Consider the following 18,386-nt stretch of genomic DNA (forward strand, 5'->3'; position numbering starts at 1 on the left):
GTATTTAAAATTTAAAACTGAACGTAAAGAATTTTAATCTTAAATAAAACGAATTTATTAGTGTAAAGAAAATCCAGTTTATTATTGTAAAAATATCTTTATCTTTAGTATGAATATCATTTCAATCAATAAATTGCTTGCCAATTAAAGGTCAATTTTGTCTCCCAAGCGTTCAATCTCATCCAGGATGAAATCCAGCTCTTCACTTTTAAGGATGGGGAAGCACGTCAAAACCATGCGGAAAAAGTTGCCGAGATTGTGAGCTTTGAGGGGCGAGTAACCAATCATCAAAGTTCCATTGTGGGTCATCTGCTCCTTGATCTTTGGAGCCACCTAGTAGGTAGACAAGCAGATTGTTAAGAGAGCCTTAAAAATGTAATTTTTTTTAAACTTACCGTGTACAAGCGCTCCCACCACTCGGGGGTCTCCTCCTTGGAGGACACCCGCATTGCTTTTGGAATAAACCAAAAGCAGACATTGGAATACTCGTGCTTCTGAAGCACTAATCTGTAGCGATCGCTGCGCTTGCGTATCTTATCCTCCAATAATCTGGACATTCCGATGGCATGGTCCACGAGGAGTCCGTACTTTCCGTATCCGCGTGCCTTCAGCATCAGCCAAAACTTGAAGGCATCGATCTTCCTGCCGCACTGGACACTCTTATTTCCGGTGTCGTAAGAGACGTCGTAGAACTTGTCCTGCTGAAACAGATAGTGCGCCTCGGTGCTGTTGCATCTCTCCAGCAAACGGCCCGTTTCTCGAGTTAAAAAGAGCGAACACTGCATCGGAGCCCCAAGGGTCTTATGCGGATTCCAAGCGAAGGAGTTGGCGCGTTCCAGGCCAGCGATTAGGGATCGGTGTTTATGGGACAGCAGTGAAGCTCCGCCCAGGCACGCGTCTACATGGAGCCAAAGACCATGACGTTCCGCCACATCGGCAGCCCCATTGATGTCATCGAATGCACCTAGTACCGTGGTTCCCGCAGTGCAGTTCACAAAGAAGGGCCGACCACCACGTGCTTTCGCCTCTAGGATCTTTGCCTCCAGATCGTCCATTTGCATCTGTCCCAGCTGGTTGGTTTTCACCGACACACAGTTGTCACTGCCCAATCCCAGCCAGTTGGCGGCCTTCATGAAACTGTAGTGGGATTGATCCGAGGTGAAGAGGACCAAGGGCTGCATTCCGAACATTCCGGAGGTTTTCACCTCGGGCGCGATCTTGTAGCGGGCCAGGACAATGCCGTACATGTTGGAGGTGGAGCCGCCGGGAGCGAAGATGCCATCGCCTTCCTTGTAGCCGGCCAGTTTGGATACGGTTGAGATAATTTCCGTCTCAATTAGGCTGAATACAGGTGCGATTTCATATGTGTAGCTGTAGAGGAATAAAAGATGAAGGATATTATTAGGAGAGCGTAATTATCTAAGTTAATTTAATATTATTAGAGATTTGGCTAATAACTTATTTTTTAGGAAAAAACCTTTTTAATTAATATATGAATTTGAATAGCATCTGATTATAGAGGGTTAAACATGGCACTTTGGAATTTACACAGCATTAACACACTTATCGGTGCTGTGAACTCGTTCATCATAATTAAAAGATGCAATCAGCCGCCTGCCTGTCCGTCTGTCTAAAATACATGCTATATACGGAAAAGTGCTGCAGCATTGTGTCTGATCTTACGAGCTTCCGTTCATGGCCTCGGTGATCACTGCTCCCGCCAATCCAAAGGGATCGAGTTGCCCGAAGAGCTGATTGTGGAAGCGTCCGTGCGATGTTTTCACGGAGTAATGTATCACCTGCTGACACAGCGCCTCGATCTCGGCAAGCGTGCATTTTTCTGTCTCTCGGACCTTCAGATTAATCAGTTCCTGGGAATGATAACAAAGAGTCAATGTATCAGCAGTCGATGTATTTAAAGAAGAGATCTTAAATCAAATGAAACAAGAAGAAAGACTTGAATATAAATAACTCTTTCTGGAAACGGTATTTCACAATATTTATCTTATGATCTATTGTGTCCAAAAAACCACGGAATGATTCAATTATCACCTACTGTATAGTGGCATATTATTATATTGATCGAAGAATAATGATCACGAATTCACAAAGTAAACTAATATTAAATAACAAAAATGGTAGGAAAGGTTCTGATACCCTAGGAGTATATTACCTAAAGCAACCTACTTGACTGTGTCAGATAATGTCTATGTGCCTTATCAACTTTTACGACTATCAATTAATAAATTTGCCACACAAATTGTGTGTTAGTGAATAGTCTCAAAACTAGACCCTATTCAAATTAGTTTCAATTGAAGCCAGGGATCAAGTGGCAAATTGACCTCTCCGGTTATAGTTCCTTATCTTCAGATCGGTAGACGATCTGGCGTGTGGTGTCTTACCTTCAACTTTTCGGGCTGCAAAAAGGGCACAATTTTTTGCTTGTCCCATTGCTGCGGATCGGCACAGAAGGTGTCTTCCCTTTGGAGCAGCTTGAACACGTTCTCCAGGATATTCCAATCCTCCATGAGGCCATCGCGCACTTCATCGACAGCCGCTGCCATATCTACTCCTTACTTTCAGCTGTCACGAAAAACGAAACCGATTATTTCGGAGCCAGACGAACCTCTGTCGCTGACGGTTCAGTTGGAAATGGTCGTCGCTTAACTGCAGCTGATTGTGCCTAACGTTCTCCTGATCAAAACCCCATTAAGTTGTAAACCATCGCACACACTCGGAAATCATTTATACTATACATATGAAGGGTGTGTATACTCGCATAAAGATTAACACTTGTGCTCTTTAGAGTGGACCTGATTTTCATGAAATTTACAATACAAGGAAAAGCGGCCAAGTATATTTAACAACTCTGGTCGATGTTTTTTTAATTCAAAATTTTATTGTAATTTTTTTAACAAATTTACAAATGTTTTTAGTCCAAAATTGGGGTTCTTACTTTCAAATTTGATTAAAAACAAGAAAGAAAGCTAACTTTGGCCAGCCAAAGTTTGTATACCCTTGCAGGTAACAATTAAAATATATCATAACTATGCCAAAAATGCATTAATTTCGATTCGGAACGCAGTTTTGTGTTAGTTTTTATTAATTTATAAAAACTGCATACCAAATTTAAAATTTTAAGAAATCAAAATTTTTGGTAATTTTTTGCTAACTTTAATGATGTAACCCCTTATCAAATTTCGCAAAAATGGCCAAAAAATCGATTTCTTCCGGACATGTCTAGAAAGATTCGCATGTTAATGCTGATCAAGAATATATATGGTTTATGGGGTCGGAAATGATTCCTTCACTTAGAAAAATATTATTTTGTATTATAAAATCTGATTTTTTATATTAAAAAACTTCTTGATTTTTTTTAAATTAAAAATATCATAACTCGGCCAAAAGAGCATAATTTTAAATCAGAAAACTGTTCTGTGCAAGATTTTCTACAGTTAATAAATCTGCATACTTCATTTAAAAATTTTGAAAATTCAATTTTTTGTCAAAATCAAAAATTTTAATGGTTACATCATTAACACCTTATAACATTTTGCAAAAATGGCCAAAAAATCTATTTCTTCCTGACATATCTAGAAAGATTCCCCTGTTGATGCTGATCATGAATATATATGGTTTATAGGGTCGGAAACGACTTCTTCACTGCGTTGCAAACATCTGACTGAAATTATAATACCCTGCAAGGGTATAAAATCGGTCTACATTTTTAAAAATAAAAACGCCACCTGAGTACCTCGGGACACTTATCCTTCAACAAATGCGTTATAGTTTTTTAATATCGGGTGATTTTGTGAACAGTTAGGATATACACCTATAACTCCTATACCTCTAAATATTTTTCAATAATACAGAACACAAAATTGTTTAAATGTTGTATTATTTTATGGTATTTAATTTAATAAACTAACTTTAACCGCTACAACAAATATTTTAAAAGTGGCCCGGTTAATTAAAGTATAACAATTTATATGCAATATATTGTATAATAAAATATATATACAATATAATAAATGATATACAATATAGATGTTTCTGAAAATGTATGCCAGCGGAAAAGTTAAAGACATAGTCGCAATCATATATCACTCAAGCTTAAACAATCCAAATCATAATCGATTTAACAAGTTTATGAGAATTAATAGCGTGCTTGACACACAGAAAACTTGGCCACAGCAAACCAATGCAGATTTTTATTGCATATTTAATTAGCCTCGGTTACTCGAACTGCTTTTAATACTTACTTGGTTACTGGGTTTGAGAGGCTCGACTGTATATCAACTGATGATTCAACAAAGACTTTACACATAGTACTCACTCAGAAACAAGTTTCAGGTTTCCTCAGATAGTATCTATTTGTATTTGTTGAATTCTTGAATGCAAATCGTCAATAGAACAAATGCAAATGCTTGCCAGCGTAAACGTACGTTGCCGCAACGTATCACTTTTGGATCTGGCAATACACTCTGGTTTTCAAGTGCGCCAGCAAATAGAAAGTAGCAACCGGCGTTCCCAAAAAAGTACATACAAGTACAAGCACAATTTCCCTTTACTTTGAACCACCGCACTTTCATTTTTATGCTGGTGAAGGTTGCCACAATAAAATCTAATCTTTGCTGCCAGCATTATATTGCCGAGAGAATTAACATGAAGATAAGCCCCAAGAAAACCCAGCACTTTTCCAGCTTAACTAGGAAGGAAAACCAATCCTTAAATCGTTATTTTTACAGCTTCTGAGCAGGATATTTTGTATGCTAAATAAAAAAGCAAAGGCTCGGTGTCTTGTTCACGTAAAACGGTATCATTTTAATATGTTTTCCTCGATTTAACATTATCATATCGTTTTTGTATTTTTGCATTATGCATTAATTTAAATTTTTACTTTTCGCCAACAACGTTAAAATGGAAGAAGGTTTGTGTGTGTGTTTTTCTCGTACTATTAAAATATTCTATTTGATTTTCCTGGTTTATGCTGTAGTTGTAGTTGAAGTTTTCACTTTGCGGTCGACCGACTACGTTCATTTCAACCGAAAACACACACATTTTCTAGTAATCATCTAGGTCGAAGCAGTCATTGTCCAGTTCGTCTAGCTGCATACTCTGGAAGTCCACCTTGTAGCGCAAGATACCTGGGAAAGCATAAAGAAAAATTATTAAAAAGTGTCAACTGGATGGGAAGAAGTTGGGTAACGCAAAAGCAATAATTTAATAATAATGAGAAAGAAAATGAAAAACAACTGAATAAATGGAACAAAAAAAACTTCTAACCTCCTTGATGTTTTAAAATAAAATAAACCCTTATTTATAAACAAGTAAGTTGCCCCAGCTTGTTGTTATGTGTTGTGTTTTATTTCTGTTTTAATTTTTATTACAATTTTATGGATTAGATTTGTTGTTGTATACTTTCTTATTTAACACTCGGCTTTTAATTTGAATAGGGGAAATGCAGATACGATCAAAACTTGTTCCAGCTAACAGGGGCACGCACGTTCACCGTGGATCGTATGCCTCCTAAATGAGTTGAAATCGAACAAGGTGAGCATGACACTTGAATTACGAATTACAGTTACGGAATACGGAATTCAAATTTAAGTTATTGCTTAAAAGTAATCGCGTAAAATTTGGTAAAACGTATAGGTACATATCTATCCGATCCGAAGAGGAAATGCACCCACCACCCGGCTGATGAGGGACCCTATTTATTGGTGATAAATATTGTATTGAACGGCTACGCTGAACATAGGTAAAACTATGTGGCAAGTAAATTGGTTCCTAATCAATTTGAACGTTTTGCTTTACGAGGTTTCTCTTCCCAAAAAGTTATCTGGTTTGTTTATTATTTTTTTTTTGTATTTTTGAACGCATCGTATAATCGTGAGATCGCTGGCTTAGTAGTCATCGAGATCGACGTCCTCCAGCGGCTCGTCGGCCTGCAGGGATTGGAAATCTACTTTATAGCGTAAAATGCCTACACAGATATTAATTTACATTTACAATACATCATAGCGGGCGACCGTGTTAAAGCAGCATGAGGGAAGAGGAATGGAAATAGTTGCAGCATTTTTATATAGAACAATATCGAGCCTCTACTAGCCGGGCCAGCAGTAAGAGAATTCAGAGACTGGGCTAAACACTTACCGCCTATTCCACCGAAACCTCGCACAAACTGACTTCCCTCCTGCGACTTGTCCGTGATAATTTCCAGTGTGGCGCCGAACATTTTGTAGTTGTTTGCCAGCCATTCCAGCAGCGGCTGAGACTCAATCAGCTCCATCTCCACCCCGCTCTATTCAAGAAAACAAATCCTTTAGTTGGAATAATAAGACGGAGGAGCTATAAGAACTCACCTCTTTGTCAGTGAAGTGCGACTTGTCCTTTTCCTGCTCGGGCGTCAAATGTAATACTGTCGTTGACGTCGAGTTGGCATGATTCTTGAGAACGTATCGTTGAATGTCCAGGTTTTCCCAGCAAATGAGAGTCTCCACAGAGCCAAGTTCCAGCGCCCGCAAGGTGTCCTCAACTCCAAAACAGTACTTGCCCGTGTCCTGTTAAAAAATAAATAATAATTATATCATTGTCGGCTTCAGCTTCTTCAAATTTCAGCGCACCTGAGAAATTTCATCAAAGTAACGACCGATAAGCTTCTTTTCCTGTATGAACTTCACATTCTGCAACGATTCGGCCGCCAATTCGATGGCCTGGTTGAATCCGTTCTCGCCGCCATAAGACACGTCCACCAACTTGATGACTTTTGATTGCAAACGCTGGAGGGCAGAGCAAAGCCTTGAATTATAGAGAATCTCCAAGCAGCAGGGCAAAGACTACTTACAGGATCAAACATATCCGACTGGCTGAGCTCCGTCTTGAAGTCCGCACTACCGGCCAGGATGAGTCCGGCAATGTTGGGCTTATCGTTCGTAATGAACAGCTGGGTGGCGACCTCGGCAACCTTGCGCACGTAGTTGTGACGCTTCTCCATACGCAGACGGGCAAAACGAAGGGCAGACTGACCACCACGTCCGTGCTTCTTCGGCAGATCGACGGTGAACTTGTGCAGCACCTCGCGTGTGTTGCCCTGAAGGGTACCGAATAGCGCTCCATTACCGTCCATCACAATGAATCCGAATTTGTTGTCGTCGGCGAGCAGGGCAGTGAGGGCCTCCGTGTGGAACTTATTGTCGCACAGGTACAGCGACGTGTTGATGGGCTTGAATGGCTCAAAGTCTATGTTCACCTTCTTCTCCTTGCCCTCCTCTGTGACAATGGTGCCGCAGTAGATAACCAAACCGTTGGGAGGCACTAAAATAAATGAAGGAATTTTGTATTATTTCAGGGTTTTTGGGGAATCTTTCCCTCTTTCTACTCACCTTTGGTGTATAATTTGAGTCTGTGCTGGACCGACGTAATGGCACCGAGGACGGACAGGCGATTTACTCGCGATTTGATGTTCGAGGCCGTTCCAAACTCATCGGCCAACATTTTGCTGACGCGAGAGATTTGATCTTTTGGCGGAATAATCAAAGAAATCATGCTGGTGCCATTGCTGAAATATGTAAAAAGAGGAGGCAGAATGTGAGATAAATATATAGAATTTCAGCTATAGCAACAGGGCAAGACTAAACTTCAGTTTATAAGAAGAATGAAAAGCCGGAAACTTATGTACGACAATAAATACACACTTGGCGTGAACATTTAATAATTAGCTTTAAGTTTAAAATATTATTTTTGAGATCAATTTATAACTCTACAAGAAATATTGAAAAATGTCTTTTAATTACTTACAAGCAAGCCAAAGGTATTTGTATTTATTATTTACACGTATAACTTATATTACTTAATTTCACTAAATAATAAAAAAAAAAACCCTCTTTCAGTTATATTCCCTTGACCGCTACTGTGAATTCGATATCGAATTTGAATAAATATTATTTAAAATAATGCCACAAATGGGGAAATCCGAGATTAAAGCAATGACAAACTGTACAATAAGCGAATAGAATTTGGCAAATGAAAAAGACAACAAACAACTCCAGTTGGCAACCGTACACACACGGTACGTGTGTGTGAGTGTTTTGGCCCCAAAGTGTGATGTATGGTAGTGGCATGGCGGCGCAGCTCCTGCGGGGTCACTCGCTGATTCGCTGACCTTGTTACCCACTCCGAAGCGGAGCGAAGCGGTAAGGACCAGGTTGCGGCAGCCGTGTAGGGAAGGGGGGGAGACGTTGGCCACAAAGCTTGGCCCATTTCGGCGCACACAAACAGACGCACACGTATGTACATACACGTTGGAATACAACGGTGGAGCAGCGACGGCCACGAGGCGCATTACTCACACCAAGGTGCTCTCTGGCTCTCACTCAGGCGCTCACTCACTCACTCAGTCTAGTTTGAACTGATAATAACCCGACAAAAACGTGTTGCTCAAGCAAATAAAAAAAATCGAGCCAAAGAGCGGGGAGGAGCGAGCCAGAGAGTGGAATCTGGCGGAGATTAAGACAATGCAATCGAAAGGAGAGTGGATGCCCAACAACAAGGAAAGGTGGTTGTACTCACTGCCCCCATCCGCCGCCCCTGCCCACGCCCACATCCACCCCCGCCAGTCGGTGGGGAATGAGAGCCAGAGTGTGTTGTGTATACCCCACACACGTACACAGAGCGGTGGGGGAAAATACTGGAGGACAGGAATAACAAATAAGGGAAAACTCACCCGCGGGCCATCTCCAGGCTCTTGATGAGCTTCTTTATTTTCCAGATCTCGACATTGCGATCGGCAGACGTTTCCTCGCCAGACATTTTGCTCGTTGCTTGAGTTTATTTACTCTTCTTCCTCGCCTGGAGAGCGTGCGTGAGTGCGCGCGAGTGTTGGAGTGCTGGTGCTGGTGTGTGTGTGGTGAGTGGGATTGGGGATTAAGAATTCGGGCTCCTGAATCCTGGGAATCCTGAATCCAAGTCCTCTGGCTTCTTTTCTTCCGTTTCAATTCTGGCTGGTTGTTGTATTCACATTCACGTTCTTCCCTTTAACGTGGCTGGCGATGAATACACTGCAACGATTCAACACGAAAATATACACATGAGCACACACACACACACATCCACGGGTAAATAGAGGGAAAAGCTAAGGGAGGAGTGGAAAGCACAGGCAGAGCACCGTAATTGCGTTTGCGATTGCATACTACTTTGCCCCTCTGCAGAATGGCCAAGGAAATGTTAAAAAGCTGGGAAAGCCTCGAAAACGGAATTGAAACAGTTCAAAATTAATTTGGCATGAAAGGCCCGCACACACACAGCGCTTGAAGTGAACGAAAGTTGGAACTCTGTTATTTCATTATTTCACTCCACCACTAAGCTTTCGGGGGAGAGCGACAGAGAGAGTACGCAAAAAATTAGCAGCGAGAGGGAGCGAGAGCGAGAGAGAGCGAGTGCTCCAAAGGTGACGTTGACACAATCGCGTGCCACGGCCAAAATGTCCCCGAAAAGGCTCGCTGCGTAACGTTTTTTCTTTGCTTTTCTAGTGGCATAATTATCCCGATTCGAGTCTGCCTGCACTTTCACAATCCGGGCTTTGTTACAATTGGCGAATACATCTGCATAAATTTTTCACATACAACGTGCACCGAGCTCAGAAAATAGAGGTGGGGAAGTTCCGATTACACTATCGATGTGTCGAAGCTTATCTATTATTGATTTGCCTATCGATAATATCATGCAATCGAAAAGGTTTCAAAAATTGAAAATACGTCAAATAAATTATGATAATAACGATTCGATTCGTGGATAAGCTATTCATTTTTATTACTATTTAATTATTATTATTATTTACACCCACTTAGAGCCGATTGAATTTTTATTAAAATTTAGTTAAAGATTAAAAAAAAATTAATACATTTAATTGATTTTTGATATATTAAAGCCAATAATATTAAATTTACCACAATAATAAATTTTCAATTTACCACAATAGAAAATTCTTTTCTTTTCTGCAATTCAAATTTTTATCGGGATATCGATATCGATATCGAGAATGCCAGCTGCCATTTTAGACTGTAAACAAAAATGAATTTGGAGCTGCTGGGTGAGGAACCGCGCGGAAATCCAAAGTTTAACGCTAATTACAAACCCTTTTGTAGAATCTTTTGGACAAAACTACCCCGAGGAGTTTGACGGTTCCCTGGACTGCATATCGCTGGCAGTGACATGTGCCTTCAACAAATACGGAACCCTGCTGGCCGTGGGCTGCAACGATGGGCGCATTGTTATTTGGGATTTCTTGACGCGGGGCATTGCCAAGATTATATCCGCCCATGTGCACCCCGTGTGTAGTCTCAGTTGGACCAGAAATGGCCACAAGGTGGGTCGGCTTTTGAGTTATTTACATAAATTTTTATTAATATCTTTAACTATTTTCAGTTACTCTCCGCCTCCACGGACAACAATGTGTGCATTTGGGACGTGCTAACCGGTGAACTAGAGCACAAGTATAGATTTCCCTCACCCGTCCTGAAAGTTCAGTTTGATCCGCGCAACGACAACCGACTGTTGGTCTGTCCCATGCGATATGCCGCCGTGCTGGTGGAAATCGGCGGAGCCCACCGGTGCCTACCCTTAGACTCGGATGTGGGTGTTCTAATTTCTAGGGTTTAATTGTATATGTAACCCTCTGACTCTTTGTAGGGCGACCTGAATATTGTGGCCTCTTTTGATCGCAGGGGAAAGCATATTTACACAGGCAACGCGAAGGGGAAGATACTTGTTTTGGACGTGGATACATTCGAGGTGGTTGCCAGTTTTCGCATCATCGTGGGCACCTCGAGTGCCACGGCTGTCAAGAGTATTGAGTTCGCGCGGCGGGGAGAGTGAGTATATAAGGGATATTTCCAATCTCTTCGTACCCTAACCAATTCCATATCCTATTAGCGCCTTTCTCATTAACACATCGGATCGAGTTATACGCGTGTACGACTCCAAGGAGATCATCGCTCTGGGCAAGGACGGAGAACCAGAGCCAATTCAAAAGCTGCAGGATTTGGTCAACAAGTAAGACATTCCCATGTCCGTTTAGCATCCTTTAACATTCATCTGTTTTTGCAGGACAACGTGGAAGAAGTGCTGCTTTTCCGGCGACGGCGAATACATTTGTGCAGGCAGCGCTCGCCAGCACGCCCTTTATATTTGGGAAAAGTCAATTGGCAATCTAGTTAAGATTCTGCACGGCACAAAGGGAGAACTCCTGCTGGACGTTGTGTGGCATCCAGTACGCCCCATTATTGCCAGTATCAGCTCGGGACTGGTATCGATTTGGGCTCAGAACCAGGTGGAAAACTGGTCTGCCTTTGCGCCGGACTTTAAGGAGCTGGACGAGAACGTGGAGTATGAGGAGCGTGAGTCTGAGTTCGATATAGCGGACGAGGACAAATCAGTAGACCTCAATGCAGACGCGCAGCAAGATGAGGAGATCGAGGTGGACGTGCAGAAGGTAGAGCCGGTGGCTGCCTTTTGCTCCTCCGATGAGGAGGGTGAGGATGAGAATGCCCTGCAGTTCCTGCCAATGGCGCCGGAGGTGGAAGACCCCGAGGATGGCTGGGCCGGTCAGGATGGAGGAATGGAGGCCAGTTCTGTGATGCTCAGCTCGGACCCACATGACTATGAAGACGATATAATGGCGGCCAAGCGGAGACGCATGCAGCTCCACGATGTCAGCCTGCCCGATGCACCCACCGACGGTATGGACAAGCAGGGAGAGTCTCTCTCAGTTAGGAAACCATTTGATAATTCTCTTTTTCCAGAAACCCATCCCCTCATCTCCAGCAAGGCCAGCAAGGACAAACAGCAGCCCGTCGGCGGCAAAAAGGCCGCAGGTCGAACAAAGAAATAAATTTTAGATTTTAGATGACTTAACATAACGTTGTGTTATTTCGTGTGGTGTTCGTATAAAGTCTCGCCTAGATCGCTAAGTGGCTTTGGGGTTCCGCACTTGACCGGCGAAGAGCAACAGGTTGGTCTCCTTCTCCACGATCATGTACTGGAAGGGCTTGTTTAGTTGGAACTTGGGCGGCGTGGCCTTGTTCACCAGCGATGCTTCCGTAACGGCGCCTGCCGTAGTGCCCTCCTCGTCAACGATGATCTTGGTGGAGTGAATGCAGAGCTGGGCGAACAAACCCGTTGCCATGCGACTCAGGTTGGCTGTGTTCTCGTTGAAAAGATCACGGATTCCCATCTGAAAATATTTAAAAACATTGAGATTTCCTCGAGGGCTTTCATAAGAAAAGGTTTGATTACCTCACTGAGAACATCCTTGAGCGTAAAGTCTGTAGTAGTCACGAATTTTGGCATCATTACTTCAACCTCGTTATCCTCGGAGAAGCTATTTGCCTTGAAGGCAGTCAGGCGCTTTATAATGGGGCCCAGGCCAATGTTCTTGAGGTTGTTGGCCACGTCGTTCAGTTTAAAGCCCCGCTTGGGCAGGATTACGATCATGGAAAGCCTGTCCTGGCTGCCATATGGCAGCTCGAGAACGTAACCATCGAGCCCCTCGATATTGGAGGCATAGGCAAAGTTAGCCTCCTGCACCATCATTGGAATGCGGGATACCACCTCGCCGTCTTCGTTGAAGAAGGATTCTACTCTGGTTAGAGTCCGGTTGAATGGGAACTGTAGTTGATATCGACACATCAAAGGATATCTCATAATACAAAACTCAAGATCTTACCTTCCACTGGCCTTTGAAGAAGAGGGAGGAGAGTAGGAACATTTTGGCTCCATAGATATCCTGCGGCAGGATGGTGTACGGAATTAGGCCTCGTGTGGTGCGGTTGGTGGCCTCGTTGATCAAATGATATGTGTCCTGGTCGTAGAAATCCACTTCCATCGGCTCAACGTTGTAATTCTGGATGGCATTCCGATAGGTGTCCTTTATCGGATAATCTTTGTCGGTGTAAACGGCCTGAAGAGAGGCCACCTCAATAGTGGATGTTTTAGTGCTTTAAAGGGGGAAAAAAGAAGGCATTTTATTAGTTTGATTGAGATATTTAAATATTATTATTATTTTTCGCATCTTTTACTTCTTCTTGTATTTGATTTTATTTTGAAGTTAACAAATAGTTGTTCTACTTACTTCAATAACGAACTCCACACCCGGTAGACTCCACGCAGCTTCTCATCCTCGACATTGATCCGCAGCGCTTTGCGCAGTTGGTTGTATGTTTCGCCCGATGATCCCTCGTACAGGAGCACCAGGAGGGACCAAACCGAGAAGGGTGACACCATAAAGTCCCTTTGATTCTTGTGAACCTCGGCGGAAATGCGCTGCAGGAGATCGAGGGCGAATTCCTGGGCTCCCTGCGAGATGTTTAGCAACACATCGCTGTCGAAGTTACTCCGCAATGACTGGACACGACTGGTTTGCCTTTCGAAGGCTGTTGGATCAGTTAAGGCTATCAGGGGATTTCCCACCGACAGCGGGGGGACGCTACCCTGCGACGAGCAAGGCTCAATTGTGCTGAAGATCAACGGGATCAGGAGGATCAGAATGCAAGCTGCAATAAATTAGAGGTATTCGTGTTTTTATAATTCATTCGGAGCCCAGTCCTATAATGTGAAGTCTTTAACTTTTTTGGATTTAGTTATTTATTTATTATATATTATATATCTCTTAAGTTTCACGATGATTGCTTGACTATTTCCTACAAAAAAATCACGAAAAGTACCTAAATTTTGACCGTTTACATGTATGTACATCCCCTTAAAACAATCGTATATACATAGCAGTAGACTTTTATTATTGATGCATTGGTTTTTTACCTGATTATTTTCGGCTTTTCGGGTTATGTAAAATTAAACCAAAAAATATAAATATAAAAGCCAATGAATTTTCATTTCTGTTCTCTTAGATGCGTAAACAATGAGCATTTCCCAACTGATAGCGATGATCCGTTGGCGACCTTCTCTGTAGGTATGAGTATTGTGTACATACATATTTATATGACTGCTCTGATCACGAGTACTTTTCAAATATATATATGATAACATAAATATAAAATATATAATGTATATATTTCCAGAGTAAAACCTCAACCCTAATTATTGTTTAATTGATTTTTACCTGGTATTTGCATCATTTTGCGGCTAGTGAGCGTTTGTTTAATTGGTTGAAGCCTCGGTTATCAGACTTTCCAGGCTTGGGAGAGTTGATATTATATTACGAATGAAATCACACTAACTGCGTAAACATGTGGGTGTGCATCCAATTACTGAGAGTTATTTATTTATTTTATTGATGTCTTTTGGGGTTTTTCGATGTCGGAATTTCAGCAGTGAGAAGCCAAGTAGCTCTGACGTAGCGAAGTTTATATGTACGATATTCCAAAAACCGGAATGCACTGGGACTTCCACAGATACACAAACACACTGTCGGTAGCAGGGCAGTACAGCGGATATATATTCAAAAGTTTGCGTTTCGTATTTGTGCTTATATAACAAAGCCGATTCGCACTATTACTTATTTGAATTTCTGGATTAAGCCCAATGGAGGAGGTGGTTGGCGAAGAACTCGATGGGAATTACAATCCCATTCGCGGCTGGAACGAACCTAACGCGCGGACATTGGCTGGATGAATGAGAGATCGCTCCAGCGACCCTCCACAGCGCTGATATGGTCATCGCGTCATCGTCATCACCGCCGAGAGTCCGACTTCAAATCAATCCCCGATCCCCAGTAATGTGTGCTCGGAGAGCGAGGCAAGAGAACTCTGATGATATTGGCAGCTCTTTGTTGTGCTCTTGGCAATGACGTTCGCACAAGTTTCCCTCAATCTGGGCGATCGGGTTGAAGTGTTTCTATATGGCAGCTGATATCCGTTGAGTGGATTGAGGTGAAAACTGGTTGACATCTAGGGGAAAACACAAGCAACTTATCTGGATGGATATAAATGCTACCTAGATCAGTTTAACAAAATAAACCCTAGAGCAAACTTAACATCTATTGAAAGATCTGAAAAGTAATAGGAAATAAATCCTGAAACTGACTTTGTCAAGGGTCTAAAAGTTTGTCCCTTATATAACAGATTTGTACAGATTTCTGGGACAGTCCGGTAAATTAAACAAAAAGTTTATAATGGTATAAGTAGATGATATCTAAATAATTCCAGGAAATCCTTTTAGATTTATATTATTTACTTAACATACCCCAATCTTTGCCTGAAAACTTTTAAAATTATACTACCAACCTAATGAATACTTCAAGATCAAAAAATAAAAACTTAATTGTTTACTTTGAGAAGATTCCAATTCAACGGATTTGAAAACTGTAGAGACAACCCGGACAGAAAAACATAATGCTTCTAATGACACTTAATATTTTTGTATCTACCAAATAAGTAATCTATGGCCAAAAATTAACAATTACCTTAATTTTCAGGTGTATTTACACTACAAGAGTTGAATAGAAACACAAATGTGGATGTGGCTGGATCGGTTGTGCGTATATTGACAAAAAAGCTTGATACGAACAGACAGGATGGTGACAGGATTAATCCAAGCATTTAACTTTATTATATTATATAAATTTGAAATATCTTTGGTAATGCATTCGTAGTAGTGGCATTACTTATACCATTGCTCTTGATTTAATTAAGTGTGTGTGTGTGGGTGTTTGTGGCTTGTGTTTCCTGTAGATATATTAATTCAATAACTTGATATTTCACCGACTTTGTTTCGGCCCCAGCTCTGTCGTAATTTTATTTATTGGATTATAACTGTTTTCACATACATGTTCTTAGGAAGTTGATCTACTAAACATTTGTTAAAATTTTGTTGCGAGATGGAATTTTCTATAAATGTGACCCTCAAGTATTTATAAGAATTCCTTTTCGTTTTCCTTTTGTTGGATATTTATAGGGGTTAATCGTTAATGCTTACATGGACATATGTATATTAAGTTAATTATTCGTAGGTTGTGTTTTTACTTTTCTCTGTGCAGTATATAGGGGAATTATAGTCACTACGAGGGGGACGAATCGTTATTAATAAATCTCGAAATGATCCAACACAGTACACACTTGGAGAATGAAGGTTAAGTCAATATTTCTAGGGGATAGTTTACGCGTCCAAATTAAAAAACAGCAGCTAATTCAATATTTTTGGCTACTTACACAAATAACAAGAGGGAAAGAGTAACACAGTAAAAAAACAGAAACATAACAGTGTTAAACATCCAATTCCTAAGAAACTAAACTCCAATCGAACCTCTTATTCGTTGCACGGCTGCGAGTCGCATAGAGGAATTTGGGAGGAACACGGATTATAATTCAATTTCTCACGATTAAGCAGGCTGTCGTCCTATGGGTGCTCTCAGGTCTTAGCAATGCAACATGTTTTTAATTAATCTTCATTTAGTTGTGTATATATATAGGTAGATATTAATATCCGAACCGAATAAAGCATTTAATAAATGTGTGTATGCGTCTCTTTATCGGAAAGTGTGTAAGTAATTGATTAGCTTATCGCAGGTCGGGGTCCTCGTCGGCAGCCTTCTTGATTCTCAGCAAGATGGTGGTGTACCACTGATCCAACCGGGAGATGCTATCGTAGTCCTTGACGGCCTCTGTGAATCCCTCGATATTCTGTTCCTCGAGATGCTCGCACAACACCTGGCAATCGAGCAAGATAATTAAGGGAACATCTTATGACAAAAGGAAGAGAGAGGACCCACCTTGATGAGCTTGAACTCCCTGGAGTCCTGGAATGCTGGATACTGCTGAGCGTACTTCTCGATGGCATGCTGGGCATTCAGAAGGTCCACACTCAGGTGACAGAGAGCGGCCCTGAAGAAGTACTCCTTGGCACTGTACTTGAGCAACGAGCTCTCCAGCGACGAGGCGGCCACCTGCTCGTATATGGATATTGCTTTCTCGTAATCCTCCAGCTGGGCGGCATACTGGGCCACCTTCAGCATGCACTTGTTGGCCGAGCTGACCGATTCCTCGCCCTTGAAGTAATCAGCCGCCTGTTCGTAATGCTGTATTGACTTGGCCTAAGGGAATGTAAACTAATAAGTCTACAAAAATCACTTAGAATCAATTTAAATACGAACCAAGGTATTGGGATCACTCTCGTACATCTCGGCAATGCTCTGGTGATGCTTCGCTGCCATCGTAAAGCGTCCCATATCCGTGTAGATATCAATGGACTTCATCAAACAATTGAAGGCACTCTCCACGTCCACCTTCTTGTAGCAATTGGAGGCATCAACGTAGCAGGTGCCGGCATCATGGCGACTTCCAGCACGGGCATGGAGTGTGGCCGCCTCGCAGAAGCATTCGCCGGCCTTTGTCCAGTTTTTGGACATCTTGAACATATTGCCAGCCCGCTGATAGCACTCGATGGCATCCTCCACCTTGTTGGAGCCACTGAAATTGAAGTTTTTAATTTAATTTGAGTTTAAATTTTGTTGTAATTTTTGTGATATTTTTAAAAGGAAATTTATACTTCACTTAATTACTGAAAATTTAATAGATTCCGAATATTCTACGAAATCTAAAGAGTATAAACAAAAATTATAGACATATCATCACAACTAATATTTCATTTCCAGAAGGATCTGAGAAAGTGAAAGTCGATATGTATGTCTGCATATATTAACCTACACCTTCCTTTATTTTTAATAGTTAAGCCAATGAATGATTCATCAATACGTAAGCAAATGTTAATGCCATCGAATGTAAATACCTAGATAACATTGGTTTTAGCCTTTCAGTTGCCTGAAACCCCTCCTGCAATCGCATAAGCTGATAATAAGTGTAAACTGGACTTTTGCGCTGCTTTATAAGATTATTTTGGCGTGGGGGGGCGCAGGCCGTGTACACATCTACGTATACGTATTATTCGTGGGTGTGTGTTGCAGGAAATATTGAAGAAGTCTGCTCCAACTGGACTGCTGCCCAGTATCTCCGGGCAATTAAGGAAAAGCCGATGAGCATAGCTACGTATTACCCCAACTCCCAGTTTCGCACTCCCCTTGCGAAATGGACCATTTACGCACCCGAACAGCGATCCCAGAAAGCCCTTCTGCTGGGTCAGCTTCTTCTCCGCCTCGGCCATCAGCTGGAGCGCCTTCTGTTCGTTGTCACCCATGTCGAGGATTTATGTCCGCCTCGGCACTAATTGCATCTAATATAAGGGTTTCTTCGGCTTTGCAGCGAGTGAGTACGTATTGGGAATCTTTAATTTTCAAGAAAATAAAATCAATATGCGAATTAGTGTGGCCAAATTGACCTCGGGTCGTTTTGGTGTGACAGTTTATCGATATGGTAAAAGCGTTAGTGTAAAACTGGACAGCTCCACCAAGCAAGTGTGACCAGTTTTCCAAAAAGTAA

General features: G+C 41.7%; 5 protein-coding genes across 7 annotated transcripts; 1 reads left to right on the top strand and 4 right to left on the bottom strand.

Annotated features, from left to right (window-relative positions):
• Positions 1 to 68: 68 nt before the first annotated feature.
• Positions 69 to 2,636, bottom strand: LOC108075009 (cysteine sulfinic acid decarboxylase). The gene is made up of 4 exons (XM_017167257.2): positions 2,403 to 2,636; positions 1,684 to 1,871; positions 396 to 1,371; positions 69 to 333 (listed from the first exon to the last, which is right to left on the bottom strand). Exons 1-4 carry the CDS (start codon positions 2,562 to 2,564, stop codon positions 145 to 147), a joined length of 1,515 nt encoding a protein of 504 aa, XP_017022746.1. The 5' UTR covers positions 2,565 to 2,636; the 3' UTR covers positions 69 to 144.
• A 2,162-nt stretch (positions 2,637 to 4,798) lies between these two features.
• eRF1 (eukaryotic release factor 1) lies at positions 4,799 to 9,761 on the bottom strand. 3 transcript variants are annotated; one of them, XM_017167264.3, is made up of 8 exons: positions 9,624 to 9,761; positions 8,726 to 9,059; positions 7,386 to 7,561; positions 6,848 to 7,317; positions 6,627 to 6,782; positions 6,366 to 6,563; positions 6,157 to 6,304; positions 4,799 to 5,147 (listed from the first exon to the last, which is right to left on the bottom strand). In XM_017167264.3, exons 2-8 carry the CDS (start codon positions 8,809 to 8,811, stop codon positions 5,065 to 5,067), a joined length of 1,317 nt encoding a protein of 438 aa, XP_017022753.1. In that variant the 5' UTR covers positions 8,812 to 9,059; positions 9,624 to 9,761; the 3' UTR covers positions 4,799 to 5,064. The 3 variants fall into 3 exon arrangements, with proteins under 3 accessions (XP_017022753.1, XP_070141053.1, XP_070141052.1); XM_070284952.1 differs by lacking the exon at positions 9,624 to 9,761 and adding an exon at positions 9,192 to 9,312; XM_070284951.1 differs by lacking the exon at positions 9,624 to 9,761 and having other exon boundaries at positions 8,726 to 9,255.
• A 199-nt stretch (positions 9,762 to 9,960) lies between these two features.
• On the top strand, positions 9,961 to 11,929 carry Rbbp5 (retinoblastoma binding protein 5). Its single transcript, XM_017167258.2, has 7 exons — positions 9,961 to 10,090; positions 10,146 to 10,366; positions 10,426 to 10,632; positions 10,690 to 10,871; positions 10,933 to 11,052; positions 11,107 to 11,738; positions 11,802 to 11,929. Exons 1-7 carry the CDS (start codon positions 10,072 to 10,074, stop codon positions 11,888 to 11,890), a joined length of 1,470 nt encoding a protein of 489 aa, XP_017022747.1. The 5' UTR covers positions 9,961 to 10,071; the 3' UTR covers positions 11,891 to 11,929.
• On the bottom strand, positions 11,899 to 14,903 carry Spn77Ba (Serpin 77Ba). The gene is made up of 5 exons (XM_017167263.3): positions 14,117 to 14,903; positions 13,130 to 13,550; positions 12,725 to 12,995; positions 12,295 to 12,666; positions 11,899 to 12,232 (listed from the first exon to the last, which is right to left on the bottom strand). The coding sequence occupies exons 1-5, from the start codon at positions 14,130 to 14,132 to the stop codon at positions 11,966 to 11,968; spliced, it is 1,347 nt and encodes a 448-aa protein (XP_017022752.1). The 5' UTR covers positions 14,133 to 14,903; the 3' UTR covers positions 11,899 to 11,965.
• Positions 14,904 to 15,533: 630 nt separating this feature from the next.
• alphaSnap (Alpha-soluble NSF attachment protein) lies at positions 15,534 to 18,292 on the bottom strand. The gene is made up of 4 exons (XM_017167282.3): positions 18,053 to 18,292; positions 17,105 to 17,420; positions 16,724 to 17,044; positions 15,534 to 16,661 (listed from the first exon to the last, which is right to left on the bottom strand). The coding sequence occupies exons 1-4, from the start codon at positions 18,142 to 18,144 to the stop codon at positions 16,512 to 16,514; spliced, it is 879 nt and encodes a 292-aa protein (XP_017022771.1). The 5' UTR covers positions 18,145 to 18,292; the 3' UTR covers positions 15,534 to 16,511.
• Positions 18,293 to 18,386: the final 94 nt, after the last annotated feature.

The sequence above is a fragment of the Drosophila kikkawai genome, chromosome 3L, assembly GCF_030179895.1.
Source record: "Drosophila kikkawai strain 14028-0561.14 chromosome 3L, DkikHiC1v2, whole genome shotgun sequence".
Lineage (NCBI taxonomy): Eukaryota > Metazoa > Arthropoda > Insecta > Diptera > Drosophilidae > Drosophila > Drosophila kikkawai.